Source organism: Mesocricetus auratus, unplaced genomic scaffold (genome assembly GCF_017639785.1).
Source record: "Mesocricetus auratus isolate SY011 unplaced genomic scaffold, BCM_Maur_2.0 Super-Scaffold_100048, whole genome shotgun sequence".
Classification (NCBI taxonomy): domain Eukaryota; kingdom Metazoa; phylum Chordata; class Mammalia; order Rodentia; family Cricetidae; genus Mesocricetus; species Mesocricetus auratus.
The window spans coordinates 650,803-666,605 of NW_024429225.1; the positions used below are offsets into that span (position 1 = coordinate 650,803).

Here is a 15,803-nt window from a genome sequence, read left to right on the forward strand (position 1 = left end):
TTACTGCTTGCCGTTTCCATTGATACGACGGTTCACATGGTTAGGAGAGGACTGGAAGGCCTTGATCTTGGGCCGGGTGCTGAACTGTGCCACATAGGCAGAGAGCAGAGGGAAACTGTGGGCAGCCAGGGGCCAGGACCTGGTGGACCAGCAGCAGATCTAGCAAGTTGTAATCGGCAAAGGAGATCTGGTCACCCACGATGGAGGCTTTGCCCTCTTGGTTCTGGGACAGCAGGGTCTCAAAGGGCTTCAGATGTCCAGGCAGGGCCTTCACGTAGGCATCCTTGCCATTCTTATATTTGGTGTAGATGAGGGTGATGTATTTGCAGCGAAGGTCTTCCACCCCATCATTCACCATGTCCACCAGGGCAGCCTCTCTCTGGTCTTTCCCATAAAGCCCCAAGGATTGGCTCAGGTGTCTCAAGACGGCATTAGACTGGTATACAAACAGGTGGACTTGAGCAAGCCTTTCACCCAGGTATCTCCGGTAGCCACCTCCTCTCCTTCCAGCCAGCGGCATGCACATGGCCTCAGTGCACTCGAACTGGGAAGTAGACAATGGCGTACGGCGGTATGGCTGCTGCGAAGACCGAGGCATGGACTCTGAGCTGCATAAACAGGAAACTATCTTGGGTGCAGAAGCCAGCTCCAAGACTGTTTCTTTAACTGGGCTTCCTTCCTCATTATTTTTTCTATTCTGAAATTATTGTAATACATTTTATTAATTTGTGATGATAATAAATTAGTATTTTAGCCTTTTTTCATTTCTTTTATTCTTTTTTCTTGCCTGATATAATTGAGATAATTTTAGATAATCTGTCTTCTACTTCACTCAGTTTTTATTATTACTTATAGTTGTTTAAACTGCCAATATATCATTTAATTCATATTCTTCAACATTAAAGTTTCCTAACCAATTCCATTTTATGCTTTCAATCTTTTTGGTGAGTTTCTAATTTGTTTATTTCCATTCTCTTGTAGCTCATGAAAAATTTTAGGACAATAGAAAATTTTGAACAATAGAAAATTGAAATAGCTGTGTGTGTGTGTGTGTGTGTGTGTGTGTGTGTGTGTGTGTGTGTAATCTTTTGGTATTGGCTAACAGAGAGGTATTTTATTTGGCTTCCAGGATTTGTAATAATATTTGTTTAGTGATACTTGTGACAAAACCTAATGAATTAATGATTTAAGTGGGTGGGAGAGTGAGTGGACAGGGGAGAGAAGGTGATATAGAAAGGGGCAGATAACAATAATGATCTTTGGAAAAGCAATTTGGAAACCTACTATGCTAGAAGCTTCCTGAATTATATATACACAAATAAAAAGAGGTCAAATGTTGTTATGTTAAATAGGGAGAAGATGCCTCTAGCAGACACAAAAGACTATCAAACACAAAGCCCAGTGTCAGATTACTCTTCTTGAAGTTGATGATCAGATGTCTATAGATCCCCCAAACAATAAAGGCAGTTGCCACAGCTTTGGTTATACACCAGTACTTGAAAGTGGTCCATACTGATGAAAACATCATGCACTTTGGTCATAGGGTATGGAGAAATGTAGCTGGTGCTGACTGGGAAGGTTCTTCCCTACTGGCTAGCTTTCATAGTGCAAAAAAGGTGATATGCAAAGTGCTGGATGAGGAAACCCGTCAACCATCTTGTCCAGCTACAATGTCTACCCTGCACCGTAAAATGGTAGCTAGTCTGGCAAGATGTGGTCATTGTAGCAATAATTGCATAGATATCATGGAGGTAACCAACTACTTGCTAATGATGGATTTAGTCTACAAGGTGGAACTCATGCTTGGTACTATAAACCTGGCCACGAATTTTTGCTTGGGTTATAGTCCCTAGGGAAGAACATACTACTGTTATTTTGCTAAATGACATATTTTTATACCGAACCTTATGTTCTTTCTCTTCTCTCTCTCAAAAAAAAAAAAACACAACACAAACACACACAGATAAAGTCAAAGCAGACAAAGAAGAGGAAGAGGGGGAGGAACAAACAAACAAACAATGCCCCAATATTCTTCATTGCAGTGCTACAGGGTATATAATCACACTTCAGGGCAAGCCTTGTGGAGGCCCACAGAAGTGGTTCCATTTCATCTTGACTTAAGGTCAGAGAGTTCAATTCTATTCTTGCTCCTTCAAGGTTAAACAGCAGGATGTTTGGCATAAGGTGTGGCTACTGAATGTTTTGACCCTCAATACCAAATTATAGGATGTTTGACTTAGGGTGTGGTGACCCGATGTTTTGGGTATTGGGAAGGTAATTATGCTTGTTTGTTCTTTGTACCATGGAGATCTTTTGTCCTCCCCTTTTGATTGGGGTATATAAAGACTGTGAATAATAAACTTGGGGCTTTTTTCAGTATTCACTGAGTCCCCTCCTGACTCCATCTACTGCTTCTTGTCTATTTCTTTCTTCAATTCACACTCCCCTCCTTAGGAATGTACAGACTCATCGACCAGACCCAACAAGGCCCCATGCCCAAGAGTAGTTGGCCATCATGAACATACTCCATGGTTTTATCCATAGATAAATTTACTTCTGAACTCTTACTGGAGAATCGTCTTCCTGTAGTAAATGGTGATTAGTACAGAAAGTGACAATTGGTCAGAGTATAAAGGATAGTAGAGTGTGGAGTTGGGGCATCTAAGCCACATTCCTTCTCCAAAGGTTTAGAGATCAGTGCAGACAAAGAAGCAGAAATATTGTGGGGTGGATAGAAAAAGGAGTAGGAATGGATTTGATCAAAACAAATTTTGTGTATATATATGAAATTCTCAAACAATAAAAAAAGCTGCTGAATTCATTTATGGAATTAGGTGCTATGCTCTACAGGAGCAATTGCTTTTCTTATTAATGTTCATGAAAATATTGTGAATTATTTTGTGAATGATAGAGTTCTAAAATACAAGACGAATGGATGTTTGATCTGTCGCATTTGTTCTAACTTAATATGAATATCCCATGATTTTTTATTAAATTTTAAAATTAAGATTGTACATGTGTATATGTATGTTTTGAAAGCAAGTCCCATTCTGTAGCTTAGACTGATGTAGAACTATGCAGCCCTGATGGACTTAGGCTTGCTGTAATCTCCCAGCCTAACATCAGGAATGAGCCTCTAAGCTAATCAAGCTTATACTCTAGTGTAGAACATTTGTAAATGTATTGTCTTCTGTCAAATATATGTCTTTCTGTTTTCTTGTTTTTTGTTCTTCATTTCCTTCTATCAATCTCATGCTGATTACTTTATCCTAATTCAACTTCAAATAAGTAATACTGTGAAGATAATTTACATAAGAGTCAGATTAAGATCAATTTGACAGAATAAAATTGAGTTAGAACCCAGTGTTTCTATCACAGAAAATTTAATTTGTTAAACCTAACTCTGTAAGAAAGTCATTAAATTAGAGTGAGTCTGTGGCAATTAGGATTACACATGTAGTAAATACTAGTACTTTGTGTGTATAAATAAATACACTTATGAAATATACACAGTGCATTTTTTTACACCATTAACTTCTGCTCTTCTGTAACTACTCTTTTATCTTCAAATCCATAGCTCATATGTGTAGAATGGAAGCTTTTGGTGTAAACCTTTTATTTATATGTGACAGGTGCAGGCACCTACTTGTGGTTTCATAGATAGATGAGAGTTGTATTTCAATTTATGGACTATTGCTTTCTCAGGCATTGTATTCCTTGTGCTTACAATGAGGTCAGAGATATAGATAATTATTGTATATATGTAGAAACACTGAATAAAATTAGTAATAATGTATATATTAGAATTTAGTAATATGATTTCATCAAAATCGTGGGGGAAGGTTGTCAAGATGGCTCAGTGTGTAAAGACAATTGCTAAAAACTTCTGGACCCACATGGTGGAAGTAGAGAGCTCCTGCAAGATGTACTCTGATTTCTGTGTGATGTATATGCATGCACCCACACACATAAATAAATAATATACAGTAAAATATATAAAATCAAGATTTTAAAATGATTTATGCAGTCTTAAGATTGTATTTGGGCATATTTCTATTTTCCCAGGTACCTAACACCTTCAAGTGAAGAAATCTTTTGTCAGAGAGGAAGTAGAAAGACTATCAGAGGCCTGGAAGGATGACTCAACTGTGAAATGCTAGGCTCACAACCAAAAGTATAATAACGATCATCATATGCAATGTAACAGTGCTACCCAAGTCCTGGGAAATTAGTCACTTTCCTTATTTGTTCTGTGAGGAAAAAGGTATTTTTATTCTCTACAATGAACCATACACCAACTTTTAAATTGCTCCCTTGGTGTTTTCTCCCACATTGGCTATCTCTAGACTTCAGAGAATTGATTTTCAGGGTAACATCCCATGATGGTAGTTAGCATATAGTCACATCAGGGCAAGAGCTGATAAATGCCAAAATATAGACAATGCAGCCTTCTCTGTGGATGTGAGGGGAGGAATCTTCTACTTGATATTTATAGGCTCTCATCATACCCAACCTGGCAAAGTAGTTGGTAGGTGGAAAACACTGTTACAATATTTATATAGATCATCTTAGTTTTTAGACAGCACAAATATATTGATAGAAATAACTTAAAATTATGTGAGACTAGCATTATGAGGCAGAAAACCTAAGGAAAGTATCTAGCATAAAGAATTGGGTGAGGTGGTATCCATGGTGTTACATTTGAAGGTACTGGAGTCAGGAGCACTAGTACTTTTGATTATAAATAGGAAAAAATTAAAGATACTTACTTGAATCAATGTTGGCAGTACAGATATTTTAAAATGAAAATTCCAGAATATAAATCAAATTAGGAGAGACTAAATGAGTTCACAAACAGTTAGGTTGTAAGTATTTGCAATTTTTTTCGCACTCATTTACTAATTTAAGAAATCCATTTAATCAGCTATGCCCCTTCACAAAGTAAGAACCCTGAGTACCCTTGTGCCCAAGGAACTGCATCATAGACATACTCTATGGCCTAAAGGAGCTGAGTTTCCATTATATTTTTGCTAGAATGCAAGTTGGAATATTATAATGTAATTAGTTAAAATCTCTATTGTAGGTGTTGGCAGACTGTTGCTCTGGAAGTCCAGTTACTATCTCTATGGAGCTTTATATAAATTATTAATGAAAAAATTTCAGGCATTTGAAAAGAAGGCTTTCTGACTGATGCTGAGTGATTGAACAGTAATGAATTATTAGCTGTCGCATATGGTTATGGGTCCAGAAACTGGGAAGTTCTGGTATTTACAAGTCAGATGTTCTTAATTTGTTTTCTAATATAGTTCTAGACTGTCAGTTTTCAGATATAAGGGTAGAATTTCCATACAGAGAGCTATAAACATGTGTCAAATGGTGGTGTTTCAGAACTCATGGGGTGGATGATGCTTTTCCATATTGAGCTTCACTTTGAAAGGGGATATAAATACACTAATGCACATACACACATGAATATGTATATATGCATATGTGTGTGTGTTTAGCCACAACAGTAATAAAAGAAGTTACCAGCTTGAGTGGTGGGTGGCATGGGAGGGTTTTGAGGGAGGGTAGCTATGAGGGATGGGGGGAGGAAAGAGGGAGGAAAAAGAGGGAAGATAATGATGTATTTCTATTTGAATTAAGACATTCAAATTAGCCTTCTTCAATGGAGTCTTTCTGGTTACATTAACGACACAAGGGTAGACCCTAGGCCCAGCAGAGAACAGACTCAATGATAGTTCATAGATTTTTTGGTGTCATATTGCTTTGTTTGGGAACTTTTTACCTTACTGTTATATTCACTTGCCTTTTTTTCTGAAAAAAAAGAAGAAAAAAGTTGTGGAGTTTGATGGGTGGGGGAAACAGAGAGGATCTGAGAGGAGCTGGGGAAGGGGAAAATGTGATCAGAATATATTTTATGAAAGTATTTTCAATGAAAATAAATAGAAAATATTAAAAATAAATACGTATGAAATTTTCAAAGAATAAAATATTGCTGCAAATTGCAATAAGAAGAAAGGGGGGAATGATAGTAATAATCTGTTTCAGGTAATACTAGTATTTTAAAAATTATTTTATCATACATATATATCATATATATAACGTCTGCATGGGGTTATGTGCATATGAGTGCAGGTGCCCAAGGAGGCTGAAGCTGTGCGAGGCTATGATCTGCCTAGTATGAGTTTTGGGAATCAATCTTGAATCCTCAGTGACAGAAATAGATAAGCGAATAACCAAAGGTTACACAGCTAATGGTTGTATTGTGGTTAGAATAAAGACTCAGGTCTCCATATGTACAATGATTTTCTGATTTTTTCTATTTGAATGTTTGTGTATGTGTACATTTGAGATAAATGCAGCAAATGAAACCTTAGCAGTCATCAGGTTAAGAACAGAAATGCTCTCCTAATGTTTTCTTCCTACATATGTGCTATGTATATACAACGCTAAGCAAGTTTTGCATCTTAATATTCCCTGCTGCTGGTTTACTTATAATATTTGTGGTTCCCAGGTCTTCACACACACCTACACATAGTGAATGCGCTTTTGTAATACTCTCATAATGGTTCATGCAGTAATGCAGGCAAGCTCACTATTCTAAAAGCAGTTGAAGTGACTTCTTTAGGTGTTGTGTACATCACCAGTGGTGATCACACCATGACTTGTCCAGATGATCATCACACAATTCTTAATTTACCATTCTGAATCTTACTCTCAATGAGACTTTGTTTTCATAGAACATTAACATTTTAAACATAAAGTTTTCCTTAAAAGCCTATTACAATCTTAGTCAGGTGGAAGTGGTGTGCACCTTTAATCCCTCGGGAGGCAGAGGCAGGAGGATCTCTGTGAGTTTGAGGCCAGCCTGGTCTACAAGAGTGAGTTCCGGGACAGTCAGCAGCCAGGGCTGTTACACAGAGAAACCCTAACTCGAGCCCCCTCCTCCGCAGAGCTGTAAAATTCTTTATATTGAGAGTGAGCAACTGTTGACGGCTGACTGACAAATATCCGCAACCTCAGAAAGTTTGTTGGCTGTGCCCTGCTATGACTCCAAGTGTTTCAGTTATTGCTCACGGCTCTGTCCTCCAAACTAGAGAACTGGGCACCCAGCACATTATCCCACAGTTCTTTAAATTTATTTACTTGAAACATTAAACATATGTACTGTGGTATGTATGTATCTGCAGGTGACATTTAGACATTTATTAGAGCTGTAAAGATGAAAGTCTCTAATGATGTCCCCTGATTCTTTACTCCACTGTTTAAATGTACTGTTATTAAGTATTATAGCATGTATCATTCTCTGAGAGCATTTTTGTGTATTTCTGTATCTACACCTTTAAGAAACACTAGTACCTAATATACTTACCAATGTTATTTCTGCCCTCTGACTTCACTCCTTTTTGCTTTGTGTTTCCGCTGGGCTTTGAGATCGCTGTTACATTATGCTACCCATTTTCATCATTGTCCCTGTGACCAGCAGGTATGAGAGGGTAGTATGCCTTCTGTCCTCTGGAGAGGATTTTTCAGAAAAAAAACACTGTAACGAAGCTATTAATATTTTAAATTTTGTTAGCACTTTAACCTGTCTATTGTCCAGTGTGTAACCTATTAGAATGTATTGTCATTTTCAGAAAAAAACAGGATTTGTATACTTTTATTTTTTAGATTTCTTTTCCTTCATTAGTATAGTGTTTTATTTTCTTTATTTTTTTTTGTTCATTTTTCTAGTCTCAGTCTTGGTCATCATAGCCTCTTCAGATTCCATGCAAACAGCATGAATGGGTTTTACATTGTTAGTAAGACAAATTTCTGCATAGACTCTTATTTTTCTCCAAAGCACTGGTTCCCTTGAGGAGGAGGTCTCACAGCTCACTCACCTGTGGGGAAGGACTTTGTGCACCTAGCTGTCTTTATAAGAATCCTCTAGATACTACATCCCCAAAGATTAAATAAAGAATAGATGTTTGCAAAGTGTTTTCACAAGGAGTGGGCTTTATCCAGAAATTTGGGTAGCAAAGATGAGTGAAGAAAAATTCCCCTTCTTCAACCTATCTAGTATTTTGTAGTAAATAGTGGAACAAAAACCCTCCTACTTGCAGTCCAAGGAAGAAATGCCCTGACTCAGTATTACATGAAGATTCCTGGCTGTGGATTTTTACTGACACAGTGCCCAGTCTTTCCTAGACCATGGCAGAGCATGAATATATTTTATGACAAAATCTAGGCCAATTGTATTGAGGTCTTGGTACGCTGCCAAATGAGCCTTGTTTTGCACACAAGACATAACATCTTCTTATAAACTTACTGTTATGATCTCAACATCTAATTAACTTTGGTAGTATAGCAATTTTTAATGCTGAATCCACTTTAAACACTGCCAGTTGTGTCTCCTAAATAGTTTCTAAACAAAATATTCACTTTTCTAAATGGCTGTGGCTGTCTTCCACGTAAAAGCTTACTTTTTCCCGTTATAGTTTTTCTTGCACAGCACTTAGAGTGACAGTTCTAGAATGTAAGCTTACTAAGCAATCTCTTGGAGTTTATTATGAAATATATTGGAAGCAATTAAAACTTAATCTTATTATTGCAAGCTGCACAACTTATTCTATGTTGTATTGTTTTGCTTGTGTCATTTTTGCATGTGTATGATATTCATGGTGTACATTTATAGGCATGTTTGCATACGCCAGGGTGCCACATGTGTGTGCAGATTTATGCATGTGCACGTGGAGGCCTGAAGATGGCAGCAGTTATCCTACTTGATCACTCTTCACGTCTTAAAATTAGTTTTAAAATTATTTATTCTCTCTCTCTCTCTCTCTCTCTCTCTCTCTGTGTGTGTGTGTGTGTGTGTGTGTGTGTGTGTGTGTGTGTGTGTGCTATGACTTGCCTCCTGTGGAGGTCAGAGGACAACTTGAAGAAATTGTCTCTCTCGTTCTACCAGCTCTGTTCTGGGGATTAAACTCAGATCGTCAGTCTTGGTGACATGTGCCTTTTCCCACTGTGCATACCATTGGTCAATACTTTTTATTGTGGCATGGTCTTTTGCTTGAACCTGGAGCTCACCAGTGTTGGCTCGCCCTGGGTGTCTTCCCATCTGTGCCTCCAGAGTGGTGGAATTACAGGTGGCTACCACTCCTGCTTGTTTTCTATGTGAGTTCTGTGGATCTGAGCTCCCAACTTTACAAGTGTTGGCAAGTGCTTTGTCTTCAGAGCCAACTCCTCAGCCCCAAGTTTGATAATTTACAGTTGCTCTGCTTCTTCTTTGATGGGGAGCATAGAGCAGGCCACGGGAGATATTAGATGATATGCAAGCAATCAGAAAGACATTGCAATCCCCATTAAAATGCTAAAAGAACATAGGGCCTTGTAAGAGTGTTTACTTCTTTGAGCTATTCCTCTCCTTTCCACAATGAGAGAGAAGTCACTTGATTAAGAACTACTAAATTAATCATTTTCATCTGCTTTCATAAGAGCAGAATCTCCACAGTGGGTATTGGGATGTGCTGGATGATCTCTGTGGAGGTCTTCTAGATGGTCAGAAACTCTAGGCTCACTCGGCAGTGACTATAAATGAGTTAGCTGCGATATTACCATTACATACTTGCTATGTCATTACTAGGGAGTCAGTGGACTGCCCTTTCCCGTAAGTAAGGAGACCACACTATATGGAATCTCCAGAAATTGGCCATTGTAGGTTAACATGTTTTAAGATGGCTGAGTGTTGGAAGCTGGAATAATACTTTTCTTTTGATTTAATGGTTGAAGCTGAACATCAAACTTCTCTTTTGCACTATGATTTGTAACTCACTGAGGCCGACACTGGGCTTTCCATGAATGGAAATGAGCACTTTTTGTCTGAGCAGTCTCATACCACCGAGTTTTCTGAATATGTCTGGTATTTCCAGAAAGCTCTTGCTTTTCTTCCTGTACCCACCTGTTATGTCTCTTTTTAGAACAGTGATGTTCTTGTGTTGAAAGTCACACACTGCTTGTTATAGTTATGCATAAATTGACTTAGTAAGCTAAAAGGGAGAACCATCAAATTTCTTTAATTAACAATGTACATAGTCCCTATAAGAACCAGTCACATCTGCTTGCTTTGATAAAACTCTAACTTGTGTTTCATACTTATTCTCGTTAAGCAAAAAAATGAGGGAGTGCAATACTATATAACACATCAGGAAACCCAAATAGCGCCATAATCACAGCTGATTGTTGATTATGAGAAATTCTTCAGAGACTGGACATTACTTCAAAGAGCAAGTGTCTCATTTTCCCTCTTCATCCCTTTTGTTACTGTTGCTGTTGATTGTCTCTTGCTCTGTAGCACAGGCTGACCTCCAACCTTCCACGTAACGCAGTCTAACTTCAAACTTGTGGTATTTCTGCCTCAGCCCCGCCCCCCTCCCAGCTTGGATCACAAGCGTGTGCTATCACACCTTGACTTGACTGTTTTCTTTTTGTTTGGTAGATTTCCTTTCTTAGTAGCGTTGTACTTACTATTGAATCTTCAGCAAAGATTTTAGGATAATTGTATTTTGAATTTCTCTTGGAAATGGCAGAAGTAATCGGCATGACGCGGTGCGCTACAATGGCACGCATGCCTGTTCCTCAGACGACCCATCCTTCCTTCTGCCTCTTCTGAAGCAGTGTGTGAGCCTCACAGTTGATGCGGTGATGAGCAAAGCCTTTTTATTTGATTTTTTTCATATTATATATTTTGATCATTTTTTCCCTCCCCACAGCTCATTGCAGATCCCCCTCACCTCCCTACCCACACAACTGTACTGGGTATATACTAACTACACTGCAGGCATGCTCCATGCCAGGGGTAGTTCACTAATACAAAACGGACCTCAAGGCTTTTTGTTTTGTTTTTGTTTCCTCGTAGGTTTGTTTCATCTTGTTTCGTTTGGGTTTTATTGGTGCTTTTGTTTGCAACCGTCATTTTCTTTCTTTTTGAGGGTTGGTATTTTCACACCTACACTCTGATCACTGTCTCCAGCTTCTGTTACCCCTCAGCAAGCCTTTAGCAGTAAAATTGTGGTTATTCATTCACTGTGCATGAAATCATGGTTTTTTTTTAAATATAAATTAAAACCAAGTACTGGAGGCCTTGAAGAAAGCTCAGTGGTGCTTGGTGCTCTACAAGGGACCAGAGTTCAGCTTTTCCCAGAACCCATGTTGGGTTGCCCATAGCCACCCATGACTGTGGCTCCAGGGGGAGCTGAAAACTCTGAGTTCCAAGCACCAGTGTGTGTGCATGCAAACACACACACACACACACACACACACACACACACACACACACTCACACACACACTGTCACACAGACACACACAGACACACACACTCACTCACTCACACACACTCACTCACACACTCACACACACACGCACACACACGCCTGTAGTTGAAAATATAAAATAAATTAAAAGTCACAAAGTACTAAAAGATCAGTGTACTTAAGTTTTCCAAACTAGCAAGATTTCCCAGCAAAAATGATCTAGAGAGAAGAGGCTACATTTCCATATCAGATAACTGCAAAATCAGCACACATATTGTTTACTAAACTGAGTATTAAAGGAAGGGTAGATATTTGAAGAAAAGATTGCCAACGAGTTTTGTAAAAAATAGAATTTTACAGCATTAAGAAGCTTATATTTGGCTTTCAGGTATGTGACACTGTCCTGAAGTAGTTTTTTAAGTGTCTGACATATTTTATATGGTTTCAGTATGTTTAATTCATGAGATCATAATTTACTTTCTGTATCTTGTTTTTAATATAAAATGGAGTCAGCAAGAATATCCTAATATAATCTCTTTAAGTTTTTTTCATTCCATTTTCATGTATGTGAAAGTTTTGCTCGCATGTATGTATGTTCATCACATGAATACTGCTGCCCATGGAGACCAGAAAAGAATTACAGAGTAGTATTAGCTGCCTTGTGGGTGGTAGAAACTGACCTGACATTTTCAGCAAGAGCACTGAGTCATCTTCCACTCTCCCAATGCAATAACTTAATGTTAAGAATATGTTATAATTTTTGAGAATAGTGATATATTCTTTTTAAATACTATTTGGAGTAATAATATTTTCTTTCATTTTCTATAGCTACAATGGAAATTTATTTGAAGAAATGGGGCCTGTAAATGATACCAGCGTGACAGAGTTTGTTCTCACTGGCCTATCTCAGACTCGAGAAGTGCAGCTAGTCTTGTTTGTTATATTCTTATCCTTCTACCTATTTATACTTCCAGTGAATATCCTTATTATCTGTACCGTCAGGCTTGACCCGCACCTGAGCTCTCCCATGTATTTCCTGCTGGCTAATCTAGCCTTTCTTGATATTTGGTACTCGTCTATCACAGCGCCTAAGATGCTTGTAGACTTCTTTGTGGAAAGGAAGACAATTTCCTTCGGTGGGTGCATCGCTCAGCTCTTCTTTTTGCACTTCGTCGGGGCCTCTGAGATGTTCCTGCTCACCGTGATGGCCTTTGACCGCTACGCTGCCATCTGCCGCCCCCTCCATTATGCCACCATCATGAACCGCCGTCTGTGTTGTGTCTTAGTGGCTCTCTCCTGGACAGGGGGCTTCGTTCATTCTATAATACAGGTGGCTCTCATTGTTCGGCTCCCGTTTTGTGGACCCAATGAATTGGACAATTATTTTTGTGACATCACACAGGTTGTCCGGATTGCCTGTGCCAATACTTTCAGGGAGGAGTTAGTGATGATCTTCAGCAGCGGCTTGATTTCTGTGGTGTGTTTCGTTGCTCTGTTAATGTCTTACGCCTTCCTTCTGGCCATGCTCAAGAGACACTCAAGTTCAGGTGAGAGCACCAGCAGGGCCATATCCACCTGCTATTCCCACATCACCATAGTAGTGCTAATGTTTGGACCATCCATCTACATTTATGCTCGTCCATTTGACTCGTTTTCTCTAGATAAAGTGGTGTCTGTGTTTCACACTGTCATATTTCCTTTACTCAACCCCATCATCTATACATTACGAAACAAGGAGATAAAGGCAGCTATGAAGAAGTTGGTGAATAGATGCATTTTCTGTAAAGAAAAGTGAAAAATAAATGACACATTTTACATTCTGTCAAAGTAGGAAGTGGTGGCAATGTTGCTTTTACTTCCTCTTATTTGAACTCTGAGATTTGTTTATTTTTATTTCGTATGTCCAAATGTTTTGTCTGCATCTGTTCATGTGTACCATATGCGTGTCTGGTGTTCAGAAGTCAGAAGGCGGCCTTGGATCCCTTCGAACTGGAGTTAAAGAGGATTATAAGCCAGTGTGTAGGCTCCGGGAACAAATCTGGGTCCTCTGTAAGAGCAGAAGGTGCCTCAACCACTGATTTTTTTAAACTCATAATTTTCCTACATTTCCTTTTAAGGTAAAGCACAAAGGTACTAAAATGGAAACAAATTTACACATACATCCCAAAGTATCAAACAGACCATGATTAGAAATACACAATTTCATTAATTGTTCACTGAGTAACTACTCTAATGCATGTTGTGAAATAATAAAATTAAATAAGATTTTGTAGATATGTTCATTACACACTTGAAGAAATGGCCAGAAAGTAAGCATAATTTTATGTCACCAAATTAAATATTGCTGTTGTGTTTTCATCCTTGGTCCAGCAGGAGTTTTTGGCAAAGTATCTTTTTGAGCCTGGATAATATTGTTTGTTTTGCCCTTTATTTCCAACTCTCCCAGATGTGATGGAAATTGAGGATTCTGTTCCATAAGCCACCTGTACTCCTAGTTCAGGGGGCACACACTTAATTCCATTACCAACAAGTCTCGAGCTTTTTATCAATTATGGAAACAATATTTATGCGTTCAGAACACCATATAATTTGTTTGATTTTTTTCCTATTTCAAATGTATTCTCCAGCCAACTCACGGTTTTACAGCCTACATGATAACCTTCAGAGTAAAGCCAGGCCTGAAGGAAAAGGTCTCCAGGCTGGCTAGGACCAGTAGACATATAGCTGTATGCCTTAAACACAAACCTTGTATCGCCTTTGTCACTTCTGTTTGTTTCCCCTGCTTGGTGATTTCCTATAGCATATTTCTTTAAATAAATTTAGCATTAAATTAATGTTTAAATTTCACACTATAACTCAGTTACTTCCCATTAAATCATGTTCTGCAATTTATATAGGCGATACACTACTTAGATATGATATATTCCATGGACTAGTAAATTGTTTAGTAGGGGCTTATTTCTTATTCTCTGGTGCTTAAAATTCAATTACTGACCATATTTCAGAATACAAAAGGTAGTTATGAATCCATGAATTATTAAAAATAACCACAGAGATAATATTTAGTATTACTACTCACTTACAGAGATGCATTTCTTACTTAGGAGACAATTCACGCCTGACCCAGTGTCTCTCAAGTACATAAGATGGGGTGGTGGTATATAACGCTGGCTGATTGCTTTGAACGTTGTCTTTGCATTGACCTTCTTCATTTCCTGCGCTCAACATGACATCTTTTCTAGGAACACAATGACACAGAGTGGAGTTCTGATTCCTGAATATTGGGTTGACTCTTCACCACCTGGGAATGAATACAGCACTAGGCTCCTATGAGTTTTGAAACATTTTAAGAGCATGAAAATACAAAAGACTGAAATTGCATTTAATCAGATAGATTTGTTTGAAACTTTAAACCTTGATTTTATTTACCTCATATTATTTTTGCTGACTTCCATAGCATACAGATGGATCTTAATAGAACTGACAAAAACCCTCAGCTGTATTTTACATTTCTCCTGCTTGTAATTAGTTTAAAAAAATGCTCATCAGATGTTCAAAATATGTGATCCTACAAAAAAATGACTCAAAGTGCTGTGGGAAATATTTTGATAGTGGGAAATATTTTGATAAAAATATCCTAGAGATCCATAGCTTTCTTTAGTAAGACATGAAGTTTATCCAGGTCTATTAAAACCAGGTTAGTTGACCTATCATGCTTTGTTCTGAAACCTAATTTACTATTTTTATGTAAATGCGAAAGGTGGAGTACAAAGTAAAAATGTTCTTTGCAGAAACAAGTGTGACTTTCAGACTTCATGTCCAAAATTATTTATTTAATTTACTTAATTTTTTATTTTACTATTTATTTACACATGCTAAAGAGTTTCCAACTGTGTGATGAAAGTTGAGGAAGCTGTTTCCAAGAACTTTTATCAAGAAATTACTAGGGAACCAGCTTTAGCTAATCATGTAAAGTGTAAGAAGCTAGAATGAAAGACTGGTATTATGTATTAACATTTCAGAATTCATAAAATGTTAGGTTATGACATTTAAAAGATGTTTGCATTGACTGTATCTTGATAATCAACTAAAAACCAAGAGCTGGGCACACCTGTGGAGCGTTTTTCTTGATTAGATCACTTGCAGCGGGAAGACGCACTCACTCTAAATATGGGTCATTTGAGGTCAGGGGACCCACCCCAAATACTCTGGTGGCAGCCCACATAGAAGGATATGAAAGAAGGAAGTTTTTGGTTTCTTGTCTCCTTGCTCCCTCTCTGGCTGGGAAGTTCATCTGTCCTGTTGCTGAGGCATTCCTTCACCGGTATTCAAATCTGTTTCTTCAGTATTCTAACATAGACTAGAGACCAACAGCACCAGAGTGGGACTACTAAGACATCTAGTCTCATAGAATGATAAAACAAAACAAAAAGACCATTGGTCTTTTCACTAGGAGACATGATTGCTAGACCACTCTCATACAAACATGTGCCACTCCAATAAG

The 15,803-nt window shown here is 38.1% G+C and overlaps 1 protein-coding gene and 1 pseudogene across 1 annotated transcript; one reads left to right on the forward strand and one right to left on the reverse strand.

Annotated features, from left to right (window-relative positions):
• On the reverse strand, positions 1-10,587 carry LOC101841520 (annotated as a pseudogene).
• A 1,565-nt stretch (positions 10,588-12,152) lies between these two features.
• LOC101838831 (olfactory receptor 4M1) lies at positions 12,153-13,094 on the forward strand. The gene has a single exon (XM_005087488.2). The coding sequence runs from the start codon at positions 12,153-12,155 to the stop codon at positions 13,092-13,094; it is 942 nt and encodes a 313-aa protein (XP_005087545.1).
• The last annotated feature ends 2,709 nt before the right edge of the window (positions 13,095-15,803 follow it).